Source organism: Crassostrea angulata, chromosome 10, assembly GCF_025612915.1.
Source record: "Crassostrea angulata isolate pt1a10 chromosome 10, ASM2561291v2, whole genome shotgun sequence".
In the NCBI taxonomy this organism is placed as follows: Eukaryota; Metazoa; Mollusca; class Bivalvia; order Ostreida; family Ostreidae; genus Magallana; species Magallana angulata.
In genome coordinates, this window is record NC_069120.1 from 17,451,936 (window position 1) to 17,475,630 (window position 23,695).

Here is a 23,695-nt window from a genome sequence, read left to right on the forward strand (position 1 = left end):
CAGAATTCCAGTATCATCAAGTACTATTGACACCAAAATGACAAATGTTATTCCCCAAAAGAAAACTCGCTGCTGAAAGCTCAATTTATGGGTTTAGATACCATCCGTAATTCTATGTTTACTTCGTAAATCTTGCAAAATGTTTTTGCACTGTCTTTGTTTGCATGTTTGTCTGTCCCTCTCACATTCATATTTATCAGACCTGCTCTCATCATTAACACTCTCATGTTTGTGTCATTCATAAGAATCTTTTCAGTTTTAGTGAAAAAAATAATAGACGATATCCAAGATACTCTAAAAGTGTTTATTATTGCAACTTGATTCAATTAAGGAATAAAAACAAACAAACAAACAAACAAACGAAAGGACATTTTAACAACTGAAACTTTCTGGGAACTGCAGACGCACATATATTATGACATTTTCACAATAAGATTTTGACAAATCGGTCAGTTTTGATTTTGATTCCTCGCTCAGACATCCTAACATACTTATTCTCCATACATCTGTGCCACCAACTAGAACATATTTTATTGCAGACATCTCCTAAATATGGATATTGCATTACTCTACACGCAGACGCAATTTCTTCAAACACGAGCAGGGCGCTATTGAGGCTTAGCAGACGAAGTTGCTGAATGCTTCCAAACTGAGAAAAGACGGAGAGAAGATCCGAAAGAGTGTACCCACACACGTGTCTTTTTGGTTGCCATCTGACGACCAGGGTTGATAATGGGAGTTGTAATCTTTTATTCAGGTTGTCTTGTTTGAACAATCTGAAAGAAAAACGAGTAAACTCGTCTATACACAACATCACGTTCGTATAGTTAGTATCTAAGATTCTTCAGAGCTCATCTCTCACTCTAGCCTTACATACCTTACTGGATCTAGTTGGCCATCTTTGGTGAACCTTTGAGGTTGTGGAGTAAATATGCACAATTCTCGATCCCTATTTGTTTTTCCATAACAAGCGCATCTTGGATTTTCATAATTTTTTGAGTTGGTATCTATAAAAAAAAATCTTGTTTAAATAAAAAAAAAAAATATATAAAAATATAGAATTTTGTGATGAAATACCCAATTTTACTTATATCATCGCATTAAGCAATGGAGTAACTTTCATAGCAGTAACAAGTGCCTGGTAATCCCTGTCTACTCCTGGGTTTTTTTCCTCTATACTTTGAAAACTCAATGGTTACCGTTACGTTACATTCCAAGGCTATATAAAATTAGTTAACCGACAACAAAACAGACCTATAAAATGTGCAATGCAAACATATAAGCCTTTCACAAAAGAGATGTCAATTGATATGGTTTTTTATTTATCGACCTCATAGTGAGATTTGTGCTCTCATTTTGGGGATCATAGGTATTCTTTGAGTTGCAGTTAAAATGCCTGGTGTTGAAATCTACAGAGTATTACAAAATTCACCAGCAAAAATAAAAAAATATATATTACATACTTAGTAATAAATACAGGTGTTTTGCATATGTGATACAGATGACATCACAAAACTCGTATCGGCCTCCGGGGCTGATACAGGTTATCAGCCCGAGGGCTGATACGGATCCGTATCACAACCCTTGCGGAACTCCTCTGCCTTTTTTTTCGTTTCAGCATTTGTGCATGTTTACAGACGAAAAAATAAAACATTTCTTACAGTCGACATTTCTAAGTGCAGTTGAAAACTTCAAATGCTAGTAAATATTTTAGAGAAGTTAATTTTAAAAATTAAGGAAATTCCGGTTATGTACCTATATGTTTGGTAAAACAATAAGATCTCAGATTTTTATTTAATACAGGTACAGACTACTTTCAAATAATACTTAAATCAATTTGTTCAAGTTGATATTTTTTAAAAATTTATTACTAAGTATGTAATAAATATAATAATAGATACCTTTTTTCCATATCACAGCCTGCATCAGCCCTCGGCCCTCGGGCTGATATTGGAGTCTCGGGCTGATACTGGCTGTGATATGGAACAAGGTATGTACTCTCTCTCTCTCTCTCTCTCTCTCTCTCTCACTCTATATATATATATATATGTATAACACCTTCTTTAAGAATGTGAACAAATGTTTATAATGTAGCTGTTCTTTTTTATAGTTTCTTAAGTAGTTTAGTAGTAGCTTAAGATTTTGTTTTCTTTGTTTTGTACTCATGTAATTTATTTTTTGGTCCTGAAGAAGGGACTGGTTGTCCCGAAAATTTGACATTTTCTTTTATTCGTGTCGTTAGCCATTTTTAGTGCTTTTTATATTCAGTTTACTGGCTTAGTATCTATATATTAGATCCGACACTTTAAAGATGCCTAGTGTTGTTGATTCTATTCAGTGATATATATATATATATATATATATATATATATATATATATATATATATATATATATATATATATATATATATATATATATATATATATATATTAACTCTGCAACATTGAATAGAAATGATGACGTACGTGTACCATCTCAGTAAGATAGGTATCTGGAGTTTCAGCTATATTTCGCGCTGATTTAAGGTAACTTGCAGACAACTGGTTTATGAAAAAAGTTCTTCTGGATACCTATTTATCCTTTTTTAAAAATATAACACAATGAATCAAGAACAAGTTTTAACGCATGCGCAGAAAATATATTGCTTGCCAATTGTTGTTTCTTGAACCTTAAACGGTGAGTGAAAATAATATTGACCCGGGTTAAAATTTGACCCAGTGGTCATTTTTTAATGTTGACAATTGATCAAGGACTACTTTTCAACAGCCTGATTTTTTTCCTTTATACATGATAACAAACACCCGTTGTAAAATGCCTTTGTTGAAATTAAAAGAGCTTGTGTATAATGAGTATTATAAATAAAATGAAATTATAGTTTTTCATGTTTCTTATAATTTACAGAAGCGTATTAGTGCAACATTTGCACTTCACATTTTTTAAAATTTTCTACACTTTAATCTGCAAAATTTGCACTTTGAAGTGTAAAATTTAGACATTCATCTGTAAAATTTACACTTTAATCTGTAAAATTCACTCTTTGAAGTGCAAAGAACTATATATGATATTAGTCTTTGGCCCTCATAACTCGCCATTTTTTAGTGTTTCAGGTACATTAATTTGTTGTTTTATTTTTTAGAAGAGTTTATATAAAATGTGTTCTTCAGCTGTTTATTAGAATTTATATGCACTCACTTGCAGAAATGACAGTATTTTTATTATTCAATCCAAATCAGTCAAAAATTGATATATTACTTATCTTTTTTCGAATGGGAAATATAGAGTGACTCTTTGAACAAGAACGAACTTTTTGTCACTTAATCTGTAAAATACATATAATCTGTAAATTTTACACTTTAATCTGTAAAATTCATGCTTTAATCTGTAAAATTCATACAGTGACTTTAATCTGTAAATTTTATTTACACTTTAATCTGAAAATTGTTCACTTTAATCTGTAAAATTCACACGTTAATCTGTAAATTTTACACTGTAAAGATCACACTTTTACTGTAAATTTTACACTTTAGTCTGTACAATTTACTCTTTAATCTGTAAAATTCACACTTTAATCTGTAAATTTTACACTTTAATCTATGAATTTTACACTTTAAAATGTAAAATTCATACTTTAATCTGTAAAATTTACAGTAAAAGTTGACGTCTGATATACATTTATTATGGCAGGCTTTTAGATTGTATGTTTGCATAAAAGTAAACAAATAGTCAAAATCCACAAAAATGGTTACAGAGAACTCTACATTTTATGTGGCAGTCGCAATGTTTGACGAACAAAGTCATCTTTTAAATTTGCAAATCATAGCCAGTGAGTGAAACGGCTTGTATTATAAAAAGCGCTTAGCGTTGAACATTTTTATTTTTGGTCATGCGGAATTGAAACATTTAGTCTAAGAGTATTTAATCATCACTGTTTCACTTTTTGGAAAATCAAATACTGGTAATAAAATCTCGTTGTTGAATGCAATGTTTATTTTTTAAGCCGGTATTTGCACAGTATTTTACAGATTAATGTGTTATTTTCACAGATAAATGTGCAACATTTTTAGATTAAGTGTGAATTTTACAGTTAAAATGTAAATTTTACACTTTAAATAGTGAATTATACAGATTAAAGTGTAAAATTTACAGACTATAGTGTAAATTTTGCAGATTAAAGTGTGAATTTTACACTTTAAAGTGTGAGTTCTACAGATTTATACATTTCCATTAACGAATTTTATATTTTTATTAGCAAGTCTTGGCCTTTTTAAAATGTACCTTGGTATAATTGGGTCCATGCTCCACGGTGTGCAATGTATCGGGCTCGAACCACCGACACCGGCTGTGTAGGTTCAGTTAGTCTATGGTACAGACGACGTAAGCTAGATCCCTGAAAGATAAGAAACAAACACTCAGTTAATTTATTGATATTAATATTGTTTCTTCCCTGATCCTTATGCTGCAGCGCATGTCCTTACTGAGTAGACAAAGATTAGTTACCTAGCAATGCAAGTGTAACGATCTCTCGCTTTCTGTTGTCTAGCGTATGCCGCTTTCATTCATTAGATGAACATATACATGTATTATATATTAATTTTCTGCAAACCTTAGCGTTCTATAGTCCATCGGTTCAACAAAGCAACAACTGGGTTGTTTTCCATAAACAAGGAATTGGTCGCTATTTATTTCTAAAGACAGTTGTTAGGTCAGATGAAAAAAACTGTGATTGATTTGTTTTGCATTTAAGATTGTAATATACGCAATACCGGTATAATCTACTTGTATTGTGTTATTCTTAATTCCAGAACCAGAACTCTTATATTGTTCCAGGTACAAAAAATACCAAGTGTGCCAACCAGACATGAGCAGTGCTTGAATATTTCAAGTTTGATGTAGAGGGTCTTGACAACTAACGTAAAGGGACCAAACTCGTTATCTCTTACTTGATTAAAAGTGATAATTTCTTGGAGTCATAGAAATTTTGTATGAATTGTGTCAAAACTGTACATGTATCCGAGGATTATAATGCGTAGTTGTCTTTCTTTCATAGGAAAACACAACATTAGAACCAAAGTTCTAGAATCTGTATTCCCCTTAACATCCTTTAAATACTCAAACTTTAAGCTTAAAATCACATTAAAAATCAATTTGTGCATGTTTACATGCGCGCCTTTTCAAATGCTCCAATTGCATGGTAAAACAAATCGGAAATACATGTACAGAAACCTGCAATTCATGTTAAGTGGTTTTTCATTTTAGTGTTATTCATCCCAAAGACCAATGCAGAACCGAAAATTTAAGTTTGTTTCAAATTGACGACCAAGTGAACCAGCTATGACCTTGCATTTTCAAGGTGTATCTTTTATTTGGAAAATATTTGGTGGAAGTCCGAAAACGGCCAGAAGATTAGACATTTTTGTCTACGACTTAGAGTCTACTCATTGGTGGGTTTTTTTTTTTTTACATCATATTATTTATACCTAGGCTATAATGAATGACCTCATCACAGTGGCGCCAAATGTTTATTTAAGCATTGAGTCATTATTTTTTTTAAAGATGTGGTCTCATATATTTATGTTTTTTAATATTTATTTCCTTCCCGCAAATATGATTTATTTTTAAAAATCTCTGTCATTTTCAACGAGTAATGAGCAATTAACGGAAATATGCTGACAAAAAAAGTCCACAGCGTTTTAAATTATAGTGACACAATTCTACTTTTAAGTATGTATTTTTATGAATTTACATTTGGCATACTAAGAAATTAATCAATTGAATTCATTTATCTGTTATATATTTACACCAATGAAATGTCAATCAGTGTATGCATAATATCAGGTCGTGATCCGGTTTGAAATCGCGAAGAGAGTCGGTCACGTTTTCCGGGAAATAATAAAGGAGGACTGAATGTATTCATACGCGCCAAATTTGGTAATTGGGTCTTCCCCTGTAAAAATGCGTAAATATCACTCAAATCAATCAATGCAATTTAATAGGGGGAAAGAAAGTGAATGTAAATATTAATTAATGACTGTCAATGTGTATATAGTTCCTGCAAAACGAACAAATTTTCAAAAGCTGCACAATCATTTTGATATTATGGATACACCTGGTAGTTTAGCTAAAAAAAAATAGTATGTTGAGCAATAGTGTCGTTTTTCATCGCGCACATTCTATTCTATTTGGTTGGTCTTGATTACTATACATAAATTTGACAAAGGAACACCAGACTATTTTATTCCGTTATATTTACATTTTCCAGTGTCTTTGCCTGTGAAAACACTACGTATCGATTTTGTACTTTATAACCCATCATACAAATGACGCCAAATTGAGGCGCCAGCAGGGTTTTCTGGCGGCCGCCACATAATTATTTGGCGGCCGCCAGATAAAACCTGGCTTCCTGATGCGCGCACATGTTTTAATGGGAGCTTTTCATAGGGAGTTGTGGATACACTCTAATTTATTACTTTTATTAATTATTTCTGAAACTTGACATTAAATATCAATTGCAGAGCTTAGGATTTTGAAAAACCGGTTGAGTTGAATGTATAGAAGACTTTGTTGTTAGAATCCAGAATGAATTTTATATTCCTTTGTGCCTTGTATTATACATGTATGTTGTAAAACATGGTATTTTAGAGTTGATACTGAACTTTTAAAACTGAACTAAACACCCGTCACTGGCGTCGGAAGCAAATTGAAAGTGGGGGGGGGGGGGGGGGCTAGACTAATCCTCAGAAATATTGAGGAAAAAAGTATTTCCCAGAATCATGGAAATCCTAATCCGGGGGGGGGGGGGGGGGGTACCTATATTTCCAAAAAAAAAAAAAAACCTTATCTACCAAAAAAAAATTTCTTTTCCCGAATCATGGAATCATGAAATTCCTAATCCGTGGGGGGGGGGGGGGGGGGTAGCTAGTATGCTTCTCAATCCAACTTTTCAACCTTTCAAAGTAAATTTAAAAACAAAAACCTTTCCTGGGGGGCTGAAACTCTATCCTGCTATGTGCCTAATGGTTAGGTATAGCTTTGCAAAAAAAGTGGGGGGGGGGGGGGGGGCTCAGCCCCCGCAAGCCCCCCCCCCCCCCCGGTTCCGACGCCTATGCCCGTTCAGGAAATCTTAACATTAAAAAACCTTAACTTGAGAGGAATTTTATTTAAACATGTACATAAGTAGAGGAACGCACTGCCTTCTATATATTTTAATTTTGGTATAAGAATTTACCAACGCAGATTAAAGTCAGCTTTATTGACCACGACAGCTAGTACAGGCAATATTATCACGAGAGCAGATCCATCTATGACTGTGTAGTTAAACTCTTATTCCAAATCACATGAAAGGCAGTACAATAAAAAGACCGAGATCGGCCACAGTCTCTCTGGGTAAATCAAAGTACTGAGAGTACTGAAAGGCGGGGTCTTTAAAGTTTGAATTTGTAATTGTTCACGTTTTCCTCCATTATGTTAATTCCAAAAATTATGAGTTTGAATTAGTTGTTTCAATCTACATGTAGTATGCTAAAGTTCGGATTTTTGCAATTGCCTGATACTTTGTCATAATTTTGTTAAATTCCGACCGGGACTGTTCTTCATAATTGTAGAAAATTGACACAACGGTATATTATGTGAAATAAGACCCCAAGAAAAATTTTAAAAAACTACAACTAACCGGGAAAATCAAAACAACTATATTTAGGTATATAATTTAAATCGTTATATTTATTTATTTTGTGATCAAAGGGAAAATCTATAAGTCGGACGGTATCTGTTATACAAGGTTTATGGAAACTCCGAAAACTCTCAAACTGTTCAATTACCGAACAAAGTTAACATTTGTATACCGATAACAAACACAGGCATCTAACGTTAGAAATATTTCTTTTTTAATACAATAAAATTATTCCAAGTATATGGTGGAATATCTCTGCCACCTGTGTGCAAGTTATTTTTCTAATAATTATGTTTACATTCAAGATAAATATGTTGACATGCAAGATAGTTATGTCAACATGCAACATAACTATGTTGACATGCAAGAAAACTGCAATCAAATAAGAGTTAAATCTCAAATATCGTCAACATGTGACATCCAAGATGCTAGATACGCTACCTATTGATGTCAACATGCAACTTATTTATGCTAACATGCAACTTCTTTATGTCGACATGCAACTTATTTATGTCAACATGCAATTTAGTTATGTTAAGAAAGATAAATATGTTGACATGCAAAATATTTATTTCAACATGCAACTTAGTTATGTTGACATGCAACTTTTAAGTTGCATGTCAACATATTTATCTCCCATGTAAACATAACTAAGTTGCATGTTGACATATTCATCTCGCATGTCGACATAAATAACTTGCATATCGACATAAATATGTTGCATGTTGACATAAATAAGTTGCATGTCAGCATATATATCTTGCATGTTAACATAAATAAGTTGCATGTCGACATAGAAAGATAGCATCTAGCATCTTGGATGTCACAGGTGGGCGATCAGATTGCAATTTCTTGCATGTCAACATAGTTATGTTGCATGTTGACATAACTATCTTGCATGTCAACATATTTATCTTGCATGTCGACATATTTGATAGAAAAATAACTTGCACACAAGGGGCAGAAATATGCCATCATAACCGAACTTCATGCGCGGGCCGAGGTTAAAATACACAGATGTCCTACATATTAAATAGGTGTTTCATTGGCTTCCAGTTAACACCCGTTATGACTGCTGTTCGTCTCTTAAAAACAAGTTGTACATAGAAAATAAAAACAAGTCTGAATTTGCCTTCTCGTTCATTGACTCTTTAGTTAATTAAACTGAATTTAGATTTTGAACAATACATTGTAAGCAAAATCTATATAGATTATACATTTTGGGTGACCAATAGATTAATTGATATATACAATCTTATCGATTGAAGAACCAAGTTAAATGTTAATGTTCAAGTTGTCCGGCTTAGTTGGAATATACAATCATGTAATTTTTTTTAATGTTATGAGACATTTTCTAAACTTTATAACGGACAAAACCAGTCATATTCATGATTTAAAAGAATTCTTTATCAATATCTTAATGCCTCTCATCAGAAACTCAGCTGATCTTTCTCCCATTGATAAATATCTCGCACCAATATTAGATCTATGAATTCAGAGATAATGCATGGTTGTTATGTTTTAAATTTTTAATTTATCGTGTGGTTGTACATGTAAATGAATAGGACTTATTTCAGTTTTAAAAAGATAAAAAGTAAGTTTTTATCGTAGTTTTAAAATCTGATTTACAAATCCTTTATTGTAGCTCCTTGAAAAATTTGAAATTAAATCGCTTTAGAAATTAAGTTCATTTTTCCAAGACACGCATTAAATTGTGCGTTTAATAAACGAGAGTGTATTGAAAGGACAAAGATCCCTGAAATGACAATGTCCTACAACATTTGTTAATTTTACTGTTAAAAGCGTAAACTTTGCATATTTTTAGAAATTTTAAAATCAAATAAATCTGAATTAATAGCTAAAATTAACAATTAACAATTTTCATATATAACAGCCAATCAGGAAATAAATATATAAAATATGACGTGATTCATTCACTTTTGGTCTCCATTTTCTAGTTTTATCGATTTGAAAAGCAGATGACTCGATGATTTGGAGTATGATTTTTAATAAAATTTCAGAAACGGTTATATCGTGATTCGTGTAAATTATGCAAGAGTTTACACAAAATAGTTGTAAGTGGCGAACGAATTTATTTTTTACCTATTTATTTTATATGAATCGCTGCAAGAAAATCATGACAGGTAAGAAGGTCTAAAAAATCAAAATGGCTACCGCGATAAACTTTTTTTTATTGTTATAGTACTTGGAATAATCTTATTGTAAAAAAGAAATAATTCTAACGTCAGATGCCTGTGTTTGTTATCGGTATACAAATGTTAACTTTGTTCGGTAATTCAACAGTTAGAGAGTTTTCATAAACCTTGTTATGGTGGCATATCTCTGCCCCTTGTTGTGCAATTTATTTTTCTTTCAAATATGTCCCACACGAAAGATAAATATGTTGACATGCAAGATAATTATGTCAACATGCAACATTACTATGTTGACATGCAAGAAAATTGCAATCAGATAAGAATTACACAAAATCTCAAAAAATCTCAAATATTGCCTACCTGTGACATCCAAGATGCTAGATGCTACCTTTTTATGTCAACATGCAACTTATTTATGTTAACATGCAAGATAAATATACTGACATGCAACTTATTTATTTCAACATGCAACTTATCTATGTCGACATGCAACTTATTTATGTTAACATGAAACTTACGTATGTTAACATGAATATGTTGACATCCAACTTAGTTATGTTTACATGCGAGATAAATATGTTGACATGCAACTTATAAGTCAAGATGTTGCATGTTAACATATTTATCTTGCATCTTAACATAACTAAGTTGTATTTCGACATAAAGAAGTTGCATGTCTACATAAAGAATTTCGATTTTAACATAAATAAGTTGCATGTTGACATCAATAGGTAGCGTATCTAGCATCTTGGATGTCACATGTTGGCGATACTTGATATTTTTTATAACTCTTATTTGATTGCAGATTTTTTTTGCTTGTCAACATAGTTATGTCGTATGTTGACATAACTATCTTGCATGTCAACATCTTTATCTTGCATGTCGACATAATTAATAGAAAAATAACTTGCATACAAGGGACAGAGATATGCCACCTTACCTTGTATAACAGATACCGTCCGACTTATAGATTTTCCCTTTGATTACAAAATAAATAAATATAATGATTTCAATTATATACCTATATATATTTGTTTTGATTTTCCCAGTTAGTTGTAGTTTTTTAAAAATTTTCTTGGGGTCTTATTTCACATAATATACCGTTGTGTCAATTTTCTACAATTATGAAGAACAGTCCCGGTCGGGATTTAGCAAAATTATGACAAAGTATCAGGCAATTACAAAAATCCGAACTTAGCATACTACATGTAGATTGAAACAACTAATTCAAACTCATAATTTTTGGAATTAACATAATGGAGGAAAACGTATACACTTTCAAGACCCCGCCTTTCAGTACTCTCAGTACTTTGATTTACCCAGAGAGATTGTGACCGATCACGGTCTTTTTATTGTACTGCCTTTCATGTGATTTGGAATCAGAGTTTAACAACACAGTCATAGATGGATCTGCCCTCGTGATAATATTGCCTGTACTAGCTGTCGTGGTCAATAATGCTGACTTTAATCTGCGTTGGTAAATTCTTACACCAAATTAAAATTAAAACATATAGAAGGCACTGCGTTCCTTTACTTATGTACATGTTTACATAAAATTCCTCTCAAGTTGAGGTTTTTTAATGTTAAGATTTCCTGAACGGGTGTTTAGTTCAGTTTTAAAAGTTCAGAATCAACTCTAAAATACCATGTTTTACAACATACATGTATAATACAAGGCACAAAGTAATATAAAATTCATTCTAGATTCTAACAACAACGTCTTCTATACATTCAACTCAACCAGTTTTTCAAACTCCTAAGCTCTGCAATCGATATTTAATGTCAAGTTTCAGAAATAATTAATAAAAGTGATAAATTAGAGTGTATCCTCAACTCCCTCAAGAGCTCCCATTAAAACATGCGCGAACATCAGGAAGCCAATTTTGCTGTGCTGTATATGTATTTATTTTTATATCAGCAATTCAAGTGTATTTTCAAGAAGATTGTATAGGAAATTGCATACTCTAGTATTTTGCAGAAATGCCTGGTAAGGTACCCTAATTTTTTGCAAGAAAGCCTGTCAAAATAGTAGTAAAACATCAAAAAATTCCTGGAAAAAGTTATATAAAGTTTAGGAACGTGTCGTCTGACCTTAAGCAAAAGCCCTAAAAATTTTACACTATGATGGAGATTTCTTAATCGTTAAAAAATACAAACAGCTAAACTCTTTTAAAATTTAAATACAGTTTATGAATGGCAGTGACACTGAAGAGAAACAAAGCATTAAGTTTTTATTCACAATTTTTATAAATATTCCGGTTCGAATTTCCTCTATCAGTTTTCAAATCCGGACCATTTTTAATTCAATTTAACAAAAAACTGAATTATGATAAATTAATACCGAGCGCAGCGAGAGGCGGGCGAAGCCCGCCTCGCGAAGCGAGGATTAATGGTAACACGTATATATATGAAAATCAGTGAAAAATAAAAGTTGAATCAGGGGTACTAAGGCCAAAAAAATTTTCTTCCAGCCCTGGGCGCCGCCATATTGGCAGCCATTTTGTTTTTAAAAAGTTAGTTCGATCATTGATTGACTGGTACTTATCGATGTTTATTGCTCCTGAACTCGATTAGATAAGTTTCAATGTTTCATTTGAAGGTAATTTGAATTAAAAGAAATTAAAAAGGAAACCAGATAATTTTCAATACTGCTTTAATCAAGAAACACGACTTGTTCTATGTATGTCTTATCAAATTATCAGATGAAAAATAAAAACATTAAGGTCAATGAACTGATCTTTTAGATACTGAATAAAGTATTTAATTTTATTACAGCGGCATTCATATGAATTAAATTGATGAACAATGGAGGAAGAAATAAAAAAAAAGTTCGGAATAACGTAACTCTCTTCGGCTATTTCCGAAGACAAAACTTGAACGTTTTACGTCTAAAATATGACGTCATAATGTAGACTGAGCACGCGACGTTTAGTTAAATTTTGGCTAATAGTTTGAATAGGCAACCAGGCGGATCCTACTGTGTGCGTTTCAAATAAATTTTATTCTACAAAAATCAAACTGCACTGTATTAAATCTGCATTTACATATTACCGAGCGCAGCGAGAGGCGGGCGAAGCCCGCCTTAGCGAAGCGAGGATTAATGGTAACACGTATATATAAGAAAATCAGTGAAAAAAGAAAGTTGAATCAGGGGTACTAAGGCCCAAAAAATTTTCTTCCAGCCATGGGCGCCGCCATATTGGCCGCCATTTTGTTTTTGAAAAGTTAGTTCGATCATTGATTGACTGGTACTTATCGATGTTTATTGCCCCTAAACTCGATTTAATAAGTTCCAATGTTTCAATAGAAGGTAATTTGAATTAAAAGAAATTAAAAAAGAAAACAAATAAGTTTTAATAGTGCTTCAATCAAGAAACACGACTTGTTCTATGTATTTCTTATCAAATTATCAGATGGAAAATGAAAACATTAACGCCAAGGAACTGATCTTTAAGATTCTGAATCAAGTATTCAATTTTATTACATTGGCATTCATATGAATTAAATTGATGAACAATGAAAGAAGAATTAAAAACAAATTCCGAATCACGTAAGTCTCTTCGGCTATTTCCGAAGACGTTTTACGTCTGAATTATGACGTCATAATGTAGACTGAGCACGCGACATTTAGTTTAACTCTGACGAATGATTTGAGAAGGCAATCATGCTGGCGGATCCTACTGTGTGCGTTTTAAATAGATTTTATTATACAAAAATCAAACTGCACTGTGTTAAATCTGCGCTCGGTCCAACGGTCACACCGTTTACATATTACTAAAACATTTATAATATTGATTTAATTATATTGGCCTTACTCTGCTGGCATAAAATTTATATGAGGTCAATGATAAAAATTTTGAGATATGGTCTTTTATCGTTTTTTAGCCTTTTTCAATTTTTTTGTAGTGTGTGCCATTCGATTATCTAAATAAAAAAGTGAGATAAAATCAAAAGATTATATGCAAAATTATATGACTAAGAAATAAAATCTTAACTTTGAATATTACAGTACTATTATAAGTATTTCATTGAAAAACCAAATCTGAAAAATTTAGTCCGAATTTCTTCTGTTTTGTCAACTTTGTCTGAGCCTAATTCCATATTATAGTAAAAATATCGAATGTTTTGTCAATGACAATTCATTTCATAAAAAAATTGTATGTTTAAAACAAATTTTACTCATGACATTTAACTTATTAATAATTACAATCCGAATTTGAGCACCCAAACCCTGAGTAAACAACGTCCTTAATGTTACAAATATTGTGAGCTAGCTTAACTTAAAATAAATGGAGATATTCACCTTAAACATATGATTTCCATCATATTTCCTGTTACTCCGATTAAAGATGATCGGTAGATCAATGTTGCTTCTCCTTATAGACTGTCCAACAAGCATAACGCAAACATGGAATCCACAACATTGTGTCGTCACAGTGTATCAGGCATTATGACGTCATAAAATTTGATGTGCTAGTTCCTTTATGACGTCATAATTATCATAATGGATTTTGTTCTCAAGATCTTAGTGCTAAACCTAAATGGTTTGATATAAGGAATAAGGAATCATTCTTTGAGTATTATGAGGTGATAATTTCGGTCGGGGCGTGATCAAATCCAATAAAGCCCGAAGGGCTTTATGATAGATTTGATCATCCCCCCGACCGAAATTATCACCTCATAATATTTAAAGAATGATTCCTTATTACTTATATTTATATAAATTTAAGCCGTCGTACGATTAAATATTTAAATAAAAATAAGCAAACCCAGCTTGCGCCTCAATTTAGCGTCATTTGTATTATGGGTTATATAGTACAAAATCAATACGTAGTGTTATCACAGGCAAAGACACTGGAAAATGTAAATATATATATAGGATCTCTCTTGATTTGCGATGGTATATGATTTTTATCCAACGTGTTGTGTGTTTTCTATCCCCGAGCCTTGGCGTTTCAAAGAAACGTTAACATTTCTTTTTCGAACATATTATGAAAGAAATAAATAAATTGACATTAAACGCCGTTTAATGTCCAACTCAACACTTTTCAACTAAAATTAATTATTTTTGTACTTTTTCATTTTACGTCAATCATCCGCCTCAACTTACGTAATGTTTAACTATGACGTAACATGGCGTAAGAACACACAGTGGAATATCAAAAATTTATCAAATGAGTGATATATACCGTATATTGAGATAAACATGGGATAAATATAGGATCTCTCATGATTTGCGATGGTATATAGGCTCGGGGATAGAAAACACACAACTCGTTGGATAAAAATCATATACCATTGCAAATCATGAGAGATTCTTTTTATCACATGTTTTACCAAGTATTTTGATAATCCAAACTTTTCCTGTAAAAATTGTGATTGTGAGCCGCACAACACATTATTTACAACACGTCAACAACGTTACGCATTGAAAAAAGTTCCTTGAAGTTTAACAAACAGACATTCATTTTCGAACATTTTTTTTATGAATTCCTGACAAATAACTGAAACAGCATAAAATGTTTCAAATTTATATCTCAACACCCCTCAACTGAATTAATTATTTACTTTTTCATTCTACGTCAATCAACCATCTAAACCTACGTAATGATTAACTATGACGTCACGTGGCGTAAGAACACTCAGTGGAATATCAAAAATTTATCAAATGAGTGATATATACCGTATATTGAGATAAACATGGGATAAATACATTTATCCTGCAACTACCCCTTGGATTAACCGAAAAAGGTAAACCAATAAACCACAGCTATTTTCGGCCAATGCCCCAATATAGCCTTGTCCACTGAGCCGACGTTCAAATGCATTGTGACGTCATCTTTCTTGCTTCGTTTTTGCAATGATGTCATGGTTTCAACTGCAGATATGGAGCGAAACTTGTCGAAAAAAGCTCGTATGAGGCACAAAATGAAATATTATGTACTACATATCATTATATGTGTAGCAGTCTCATATTTTATGATTTAATTACTAGTACATGTATATTACGTATGCATCATTTCATTTTGATATTTTTATGATTTTTTGAATGCATATATATTGGATTCTATAATTATCTAATTAAGGAATGAATTCAATATTTATTTGTTTTATACGATATAAAATGGTTTGGGGCAGTTTACGCTTTATAAACCGCGAAGCGGTTTATAAAAAAGCGTAAACTGTTTCAAACCATTTTATATCGTATAAAACTAATAAATATTGAATTCATTGCTTATAATTTAATTTTTTTTATTCTTCGTTGTAGATAAAACCGGTCATTTGACCTTTAAAATGACGTAAAATTGTACAAAATTCAAACGTAACGTCAGGCGTATTGATACGTTTTTGACGTTAGTCTTACTATGACGTAGGCAACATTCTTTATACGATATAAAATAATTTTTTAGCCAATCAGAAAGCGCGTTACAACCAGAATTAAATTATTTGATATTAAAATACATTAGTGTGCATTCAGTCATGACAACTTAATTTGTAGAAAGGTCCAGAGTTGCCTTTAGGGCAGTAATTATATTTTGGTCAAAGTTAAGTTGTGTCGTTTAATCTCATTGGTGTTTTAGTTTGTTTCTTGTTTGTCTATTGGTTGGTCGATTTCCCTCCAAAAGTTCTATGGGTTTTAGTTTAATCATTGTCAAGAGTTTGAAGAAAGCAGACTGTAAAAAAAGTGTACAGACGTTTTTGACAAATTACATCTCTTCTTGGTAGGTTAATCTAATATCGCTAATATTGATATCATTTATAATATTTCTACTAAATGTCAAATCAGTATTTAATCATATTTATAATTCTGTTGCACTTTCTCTGATTGAATGAATAGTGAGAGAGAGACTTTTGAAATAATAAGTTAAAGTTAAAATAGTTATAACTGAAGTCTCCCTAAATGTGTTTTAATTAAAACTACTTTTATGATAGTGTAATAGTTATATAATTAATTACAGAATGCACATTCTTCTTTACATCAACGGACAAACCTGTTACATATGATATGGGCCTAAAACGGCCCCCCTAAAATGAACATCTTTTTACTATAGTTCTTTGTTTTCTTTGTACAGATATATGCGTGACTTTTTGTCATAATTTTCATTTTGATTTAAGTGCCCACAATTAGAAATACATGTATGACATCGTAAAGATAAAATTTTCCCGCCATTTTTGCAATTTAGCATTATGATAAAACGGCTTGTTTTTAGGCTGTTTTTCTTTCAAAAAACAGAGTGCTTGATTGAACAAACAAAATATTTTAACACGTTCCTCGAAAATCTTTTTAGTATCTCCTCGTAATAAAGAGTTCCAATAAAAAAATATTAATTTTACAATTATTTTAAAAATGATTAAAATTTAAGTCAATGTGGTAATGGGTCTACATGGCCGAGTGGCTAGAACCGTGGCCGCTCTCTGCCAGAAGCGTATGGGTTCTAGAGGTCATGAGTTCGAATCCCCGCCCCGACCGAGATAAAGTAGTGAATTTTGCTGTGCTGTATTAGCTGCAATAATGTAGCCCTCTCCCGAATTTTTTTTGTTTTTTTTTTTGGGGAGAGGGCTACAACTCCATAGGATCTCCGTAATGGTGCAAGTGCGGGAGTGATTCACTCCCGCAACGATTTCGTGTCAAATCGTTTATAAATGACAATAACATTTGCATTTCTTACCTGAACTCAAACGTTGTAGATGTCTATGGCATAAATTAATCCAAAAATATCAAGTATAGTCCATATATCGGTTATTTTTCGTGTATGTCAACAACGAAAGTTGAATTTGTCCGCCATGTTTACCGACCTTGACCAGTTTTATTTTTGGACAGCCAATGAGAATTCAGGAGCGGATCTTGAACTGAATATAGGAATTCCCCTATTTTAAACATAATTAACGCGGTAAATATGAATTTTCCATTATATACCATTTCCTTAAATGATGTTTTAGTGATATAACGAGGTAAGATCGATTATTTACACTGACATTCACGTTATCAAGCCCATCAAAACTCCAAGCGTACATCCCATAAAATCACGCGAGAACTGTCATGGCTGCTGAAAAAGACGACTGGTAAACATGCGGATGTGTTTTATCTGGTTTTGGTTTTTATACGGTTAAATTGTTCAACCTGAATTAAAAAATCATTTTATCTAAAGGAAGTCAAATATAAAATCGATCTTTTCAGACCGAAGTCAGCCGCATTAAAAAATTAATTTTGCACCATTACGGAGATCCTGTGGAATTGTAGCCCTCTCCAGTAAACATCAGATATAAAAAATCGGAGAGGGCTACATTATTGCAGCTAGTGCTGTATATGTGTTTATTTTTATATCAGCAATTCAAGCGTATTTTCAAGAAGATTGTATAGGAAATTGCATACTCTAGTATTTTGCAGAAATGCCTGGTAAGGTACCCTAATTTTTTGCAAGAAAGCCTGTCAAAATAGTAGTAAACCATCAACAAATTCCTGGAAAAAGTTATATAAAATTGAGGAACGTGTCGTCTGACCTTAATCAGAGATGTACCTAGCCAAGACCTATAAGTGACAGAAAAATTTTCCTTGTTTAAGACTGATTTTGATTAATTCATGAAAAGAAAAATAGCGTCACTTCTGACGTCATATAGTGCCACAGAGTTCAAATAAATCGAATAAATGGGTGAAAAATGTATTTTATAACAACTCTGCTATAAAATATCATAACAATTTATTTTACGCGAAACACTTTAAAAAATGGCGAATTATGGGGGCCTAATTTGACTTATATCGTATATAGTTCTTCGATTTATTATTACGGTACACATCAATTGATTTTACCACTGTTAAGAACTTTAATTGCTGTGTTTAAGATGATTATAAGAAATGTTTACAATCCTCATCATAAAGATACGGCCACTAAAATTTGTATTTCATATTTAATCTATCATGTTTTTTAAATTTAATTGATACGTTTTGAATAGTTGGATTTGACTTGCACATACACTCTCTCTCTCTCTCTCTCTCTCTCTCTCTCTCTCTCTCTCTCAAACAATCACTCTCTCTCTCAAACAATCAAAAAAACTTCAATAAAAGTACATTTCTTATTACAATGTCATTGTCATTATTACCCTTCAATGTCTCTGTGATGACCCTATCAAGTTATTTCAAACCAATAAAGTTGAAGTGTACATGTACATTATTGGCCATCGGTTTCTTGGAGTGAATGATTCTAGTTTAATGTTTAGTCGACAATAATGTTGTGTGAATAGCCATGTCGAATTCAGTCTGCAAGATGATGTATGATAAGAACTATGGACTTTAAAAGTACACAAAATACAGCCACAGTTCTTGTCTATTTATTTAATATTATTACTTATTAGGTTAGTTACTGACTCACTATGGAAATATATTGGGTTGATCAATCTCATAGATGGCGAGGCGAAGCCGAGCCTTCTATGAGATTGATCAACCCAATATATTTCCGTAGTGAGTCAGTAACTAACCTAATAAGTGTTTTGTTTTCTCGAGGACTTTCAAGCGACATATTTATTCACAAATAGCGATGATCTACGCAAAGCCATGTACAAGATGCCTTACATTTCGTCCAATTTATCTCATTTAAACTCTTCAAAATTTTCAATCTCACCTTACAAATACTCTTTCAAAATCTTTGCTTCACCCATGTTTACTTACAATGTTTTGTTGCTATTGAATTTTAAATGTTTTCTCCCTTTCTTCTGCAGAGATTTGAGCAAATTTCGACGCTGCCATTTTGTTCTGCTCCAGACAAAACAATGTGACGTCAATATTCTAAGGAGGGGCAACTACTCCAAATACTTTAAGAACTTACGGCATGCAGTTTATGTATAAAATACTACGAAATGTCGAAATGAATAAGCGAAGCGTCGACCAATGACGGCCATATTGCCTAATATTATTTCTCACAGAACAAATATAGAGATATATGAGGCAATCACGTGCTATGTTTAAACCAATGAAAATGTGACATTTCAGTCCAAGGGAAAACAAATGAAATTATTGTGATTAAAAGGCCCTTGACCTGCATTGCTCAACTACATAGCAAGCATTGCCTATATAATTCTCTCCGACAAACAAGGTCAAGATCATATATACAAGATTTAGTGCCATACAATATTGACAATAATATTACAATAGATATTATATTGATAAATATACGCATATATGTATATTTGAATTATATGACCAAAAATTACAATAGGTATAATAATACTTATTATTATAATATTATAATTTGTAGTTACTAGTAATGATAATAATTAGAAAAACACGAAAAAATACAAACAAAATATGTTACACACAGGTTTGATATTTTTTCTCTCTAAATATACATTTCAAAATGCATTTTGTGAGATACATGAAAATCTATATAATGTACGTTTCTTCTTTCGAAAGACAGATATTCGGCATGGATGGTTTTGGGATAGGAAACAAGAAACATGGATAAAAACAACAATACTCTCAATCATGATAATAATAATGGCAAAAAGTAATCCTTACAATTTTTGATATAAACTTTTTTTCGATTATAACGTTAATAAATAGTAACACGTGCATGGTAATTGATTATAAAGTAATTACAATGTAATTTCAATCGATTGATTGATTGATTGGTTGGTTGGTTGATTTTTTTCGATATAGATATCATTTGTAAGGTATTGAGAAAGCAGGCGATGGTGGCGATAACAACAGCCGCGAGATAAAACACCGACTCAAGCCCGTGGATCAGGTTAGTTAAAAAAAATGCACTGTGATTCATAATTTGGGTACTACATGCGGAATTAGAGGAAATTCAAAATAAATCGTCGTAGAAATGCAGCCTTGTTTTATAGATGAAATAAGAATGAGAGAAGCAATTTCCGCGATTACAATAGATGACGTCATGTTGTAATTATATGCCCGCTGTAACCTGTCCGATCTAATTACAAGCTATCCTGTTCATGACAGATGAGGCGCAGTTACAATGATGAAAGATGAACAATTCACTTCATGTGAGTTTTTTTCTTTTAAAAAAGTCTCCACGTTTTCATGATAAATTAACTCGCTTTCTAAAAAATAGGTGTCGTAGATCTTGACCATTTTTAAGAATAAATGCACTGTCAACAACGGAGCAGTAAATATATAACTGTTTTAATGATAAACATGCAAAATTCCTTTTTAAAAACATTTAATTGTAAATTGAGTAATTTTTTCTATTATTCTTTGACGTGAAATTTTATAAAAAGTGTTTCAAAACCGTGCAATTTGTTCAAGGTTCTTTCAATGCCGCATTTTTTTCTAGCAGTCAATGCCGCATTTTTTCTAGCAGTTAATTTTAAAATTCGATGTCAAACTTAACTAAACGTGGATTGGACTAACAATTGGCATATTCAAGCTCAATTATATAACAGAATCCTGGAATGCAGTTAACACAAATTCTTTGAAGTGTGCAGTTGCGTTGAAATATCTTAGCTGCTTTTCATAGGTGCACGTGCTCACGAACGAATCAGGTATTGAAAATCCGATACAAAAAGTGTGAGTTTGAGATATATTTCCCACGTGTTGGTCATAAGTTCTGAGCAACACACTCGTGCTTTTATTCTTTGATATTATGGTAATATATATACTGTGATAATTATATATACATGTAGAAATCTTAGGGGCAAAATTATTTCATGAACCAAACGTTAGTACTAGTATGCGAGAGGTTTGTTCCTAAAATTCATTGTCGAATATGATTGAATTAACAGCTCTTGGTGCGTTTAAATTCTCAAAGCTTTGCCGTGTTTTGGATATTGTTACACGTGTATAAAACGTCTAATAAAAATTATCCATCTTAAATGAAATATAGATATCGTAGCAAAACCTTGTGTAAAAACGCCTAGAGTACACGATGTTTGTGGAAGGGAAAACGTCACACATCGAGTGAAAACAGCACTGTTTGCCATAACACTGTCAATGCTAACAAAGAATTCCACCTCCATTGTTTATCAAAGTGTGAAAGTCGATTGTTTAGTTTTTTTTCAGAAACCATTAGCTGGTATTTTTGTTCCGTACAACAAATGAACGAACTCGCTGAGATTAAGATGAAATCGTTGAATGTCTCATTTATAATTCAACAAATCAGTGAGAGATTGTTTTATATAGTGAGTATAACTTGTTGGAGGTGTTCGAAGGAGCGAGAGGCCGCAGGGATTAATGGGGATTTTAATGTTTGTTTTTCAGTTATCTTGTAGCGTGAAAATAGAATAGGGATTCCAAAGCAGCCTCAAATTTCACACAGTCATACCAAGTAAATTAAATCCACCGTGGTACTGGCACTGTACCAGTTATCGGCTAAAATTTAACGTTTTCTTTTCGTAATTCCTTATTTCTTGATATTTTTGGAAAAAAATTGACATACTTTAAAAAGTGAACTCCTTATTTATTAATCTTTTAGTTTAAATCATTATTTAGAACCCAAAACATCTTGTTTTGTGCTTTTAAGCACGCCCCGAATTTGTACCAGTTATCGGCTTCGTGATAATAACATAGTAAAATCCGTGTTCATGTTGATTTTATACTCTGCTAAATGTAGTTTGAATTATGCCCCTTGTGGGGTCAGACTAAAGTAATCGGGGTCATGATACATTATAAACAAAACTCATAAAATAATTCGTTTATTATCATACGGTAATACACCAAATTGTATACTATTCAATACATAATTGTGCAATCAGGCGTTCAATTGCGCTACAAATCTCTCGGAAATTTGTGAATTCCTTTTGTTTATACATGTTAAATGTATTTATTTTATATGTCAAATCAAAGAAGACATATAATAACGTATCACAAAGAGGTAATATTCTATTTTAACTTATTACGTCACTTCCCCCACTGCTGAAAGTGAAAAGATGTAAAATCAGCGGTAAACAATGATCATTTAAGCTCATGTATAAAACATATTCAAGAAAGTTTTCAAGCAAACTTACATTTCTTTATTCGAAAAAGACGACTGAATTAGAAAATCTTTGATTGTCGCGTGCTATTAACCCGAACTCTCACTTTAGCCGATAACTGGTCTTAGCCGATAACTGGTACAGTACCAGTACATCAAAATTAAGTTTTCTACCTCTAGTGACCATACATGTATTCAGCTTGAATAAAATAGAAATTTTGAATGGTTTTTTTTTCCTTCTGGATATCGTTCTTTTTGAAATTGTTAAATAATTCCATTTTATCATTTTCAAAAGTGTTATATTTAACATGTTCTAACAAACTGAAAAGTATTTATATGGATTATCTTATTTTAAAATCTTGTTGTTTTGTTTAATTATTTTCCGTGGAGGATGGGTATCAAACCAAAGGGAGGACAGCGCAGACAGCCTTAATACGTTGGGTTGGCACGACATTTGAATCGATACTAAAACATACTGGCAGTGAGACTTCTATCAGGGAAGGCAAACGCATCAAGGTTTTATAGCGCTTTCGGAAGTTAGTCATAAATGTTCCAGTCACATTGCTTTCAATTTGGAACTTGTGGATTGTTCGAAAATTAATCTACTTTGTAATCCAGCGAGGAAAGACATTTTTAAAGGAAAAATTTATCACATTCATTTCTGATTATTAAAGTGATTGGTTTTACATGTTTCATTTAATTACTTTGGTTTCAAAAATATTCTTTAGCGAGAGAATGGTTTCCAATTTCTCTCACATCTGAAATTGTGTATGGGTTGATAAACAGGTATAAAGGAAAATTGTCCGTGCACGCTATTCAGTTTTCAATGTTTTTGGCCCTTGGTCGTTTTTTTTTTCTCCCCAAGCGCATTGATTTTATATCTTACATAATGCTGAGGAATAAAGCAAATTGGCTACAAATAGTTTTAAACATTACTTGCAC

General features: G+C 32.2%; 1 protein-coding gene across 1 annotated transcript; it reads right to left on the reverse strand.

Moving 5' to 3' along the window:
* Nucleotides 1-114: 114 nt before the first annotated feature.
* LOC128166330 (uncharacterized) lies at nucleotides 115-14,250 on the reverse strand (the record flags this gene model as incomplete). Its single annotated transcript, XM_052831430.1, has 4 exons — nucleotides 115-776; nucleotides 878-1,007; nucleotides 4,278-4,389; nucleotides 14,131-14,250. Coding segments are annotated over 4 exons (714 nt in total), but the record flags the coding sequence as incomplete, so codon positions are not given.
* Between the last annotated feature and the right edge of the window lie 9,445 nt (nucleotides 14,251-23,695).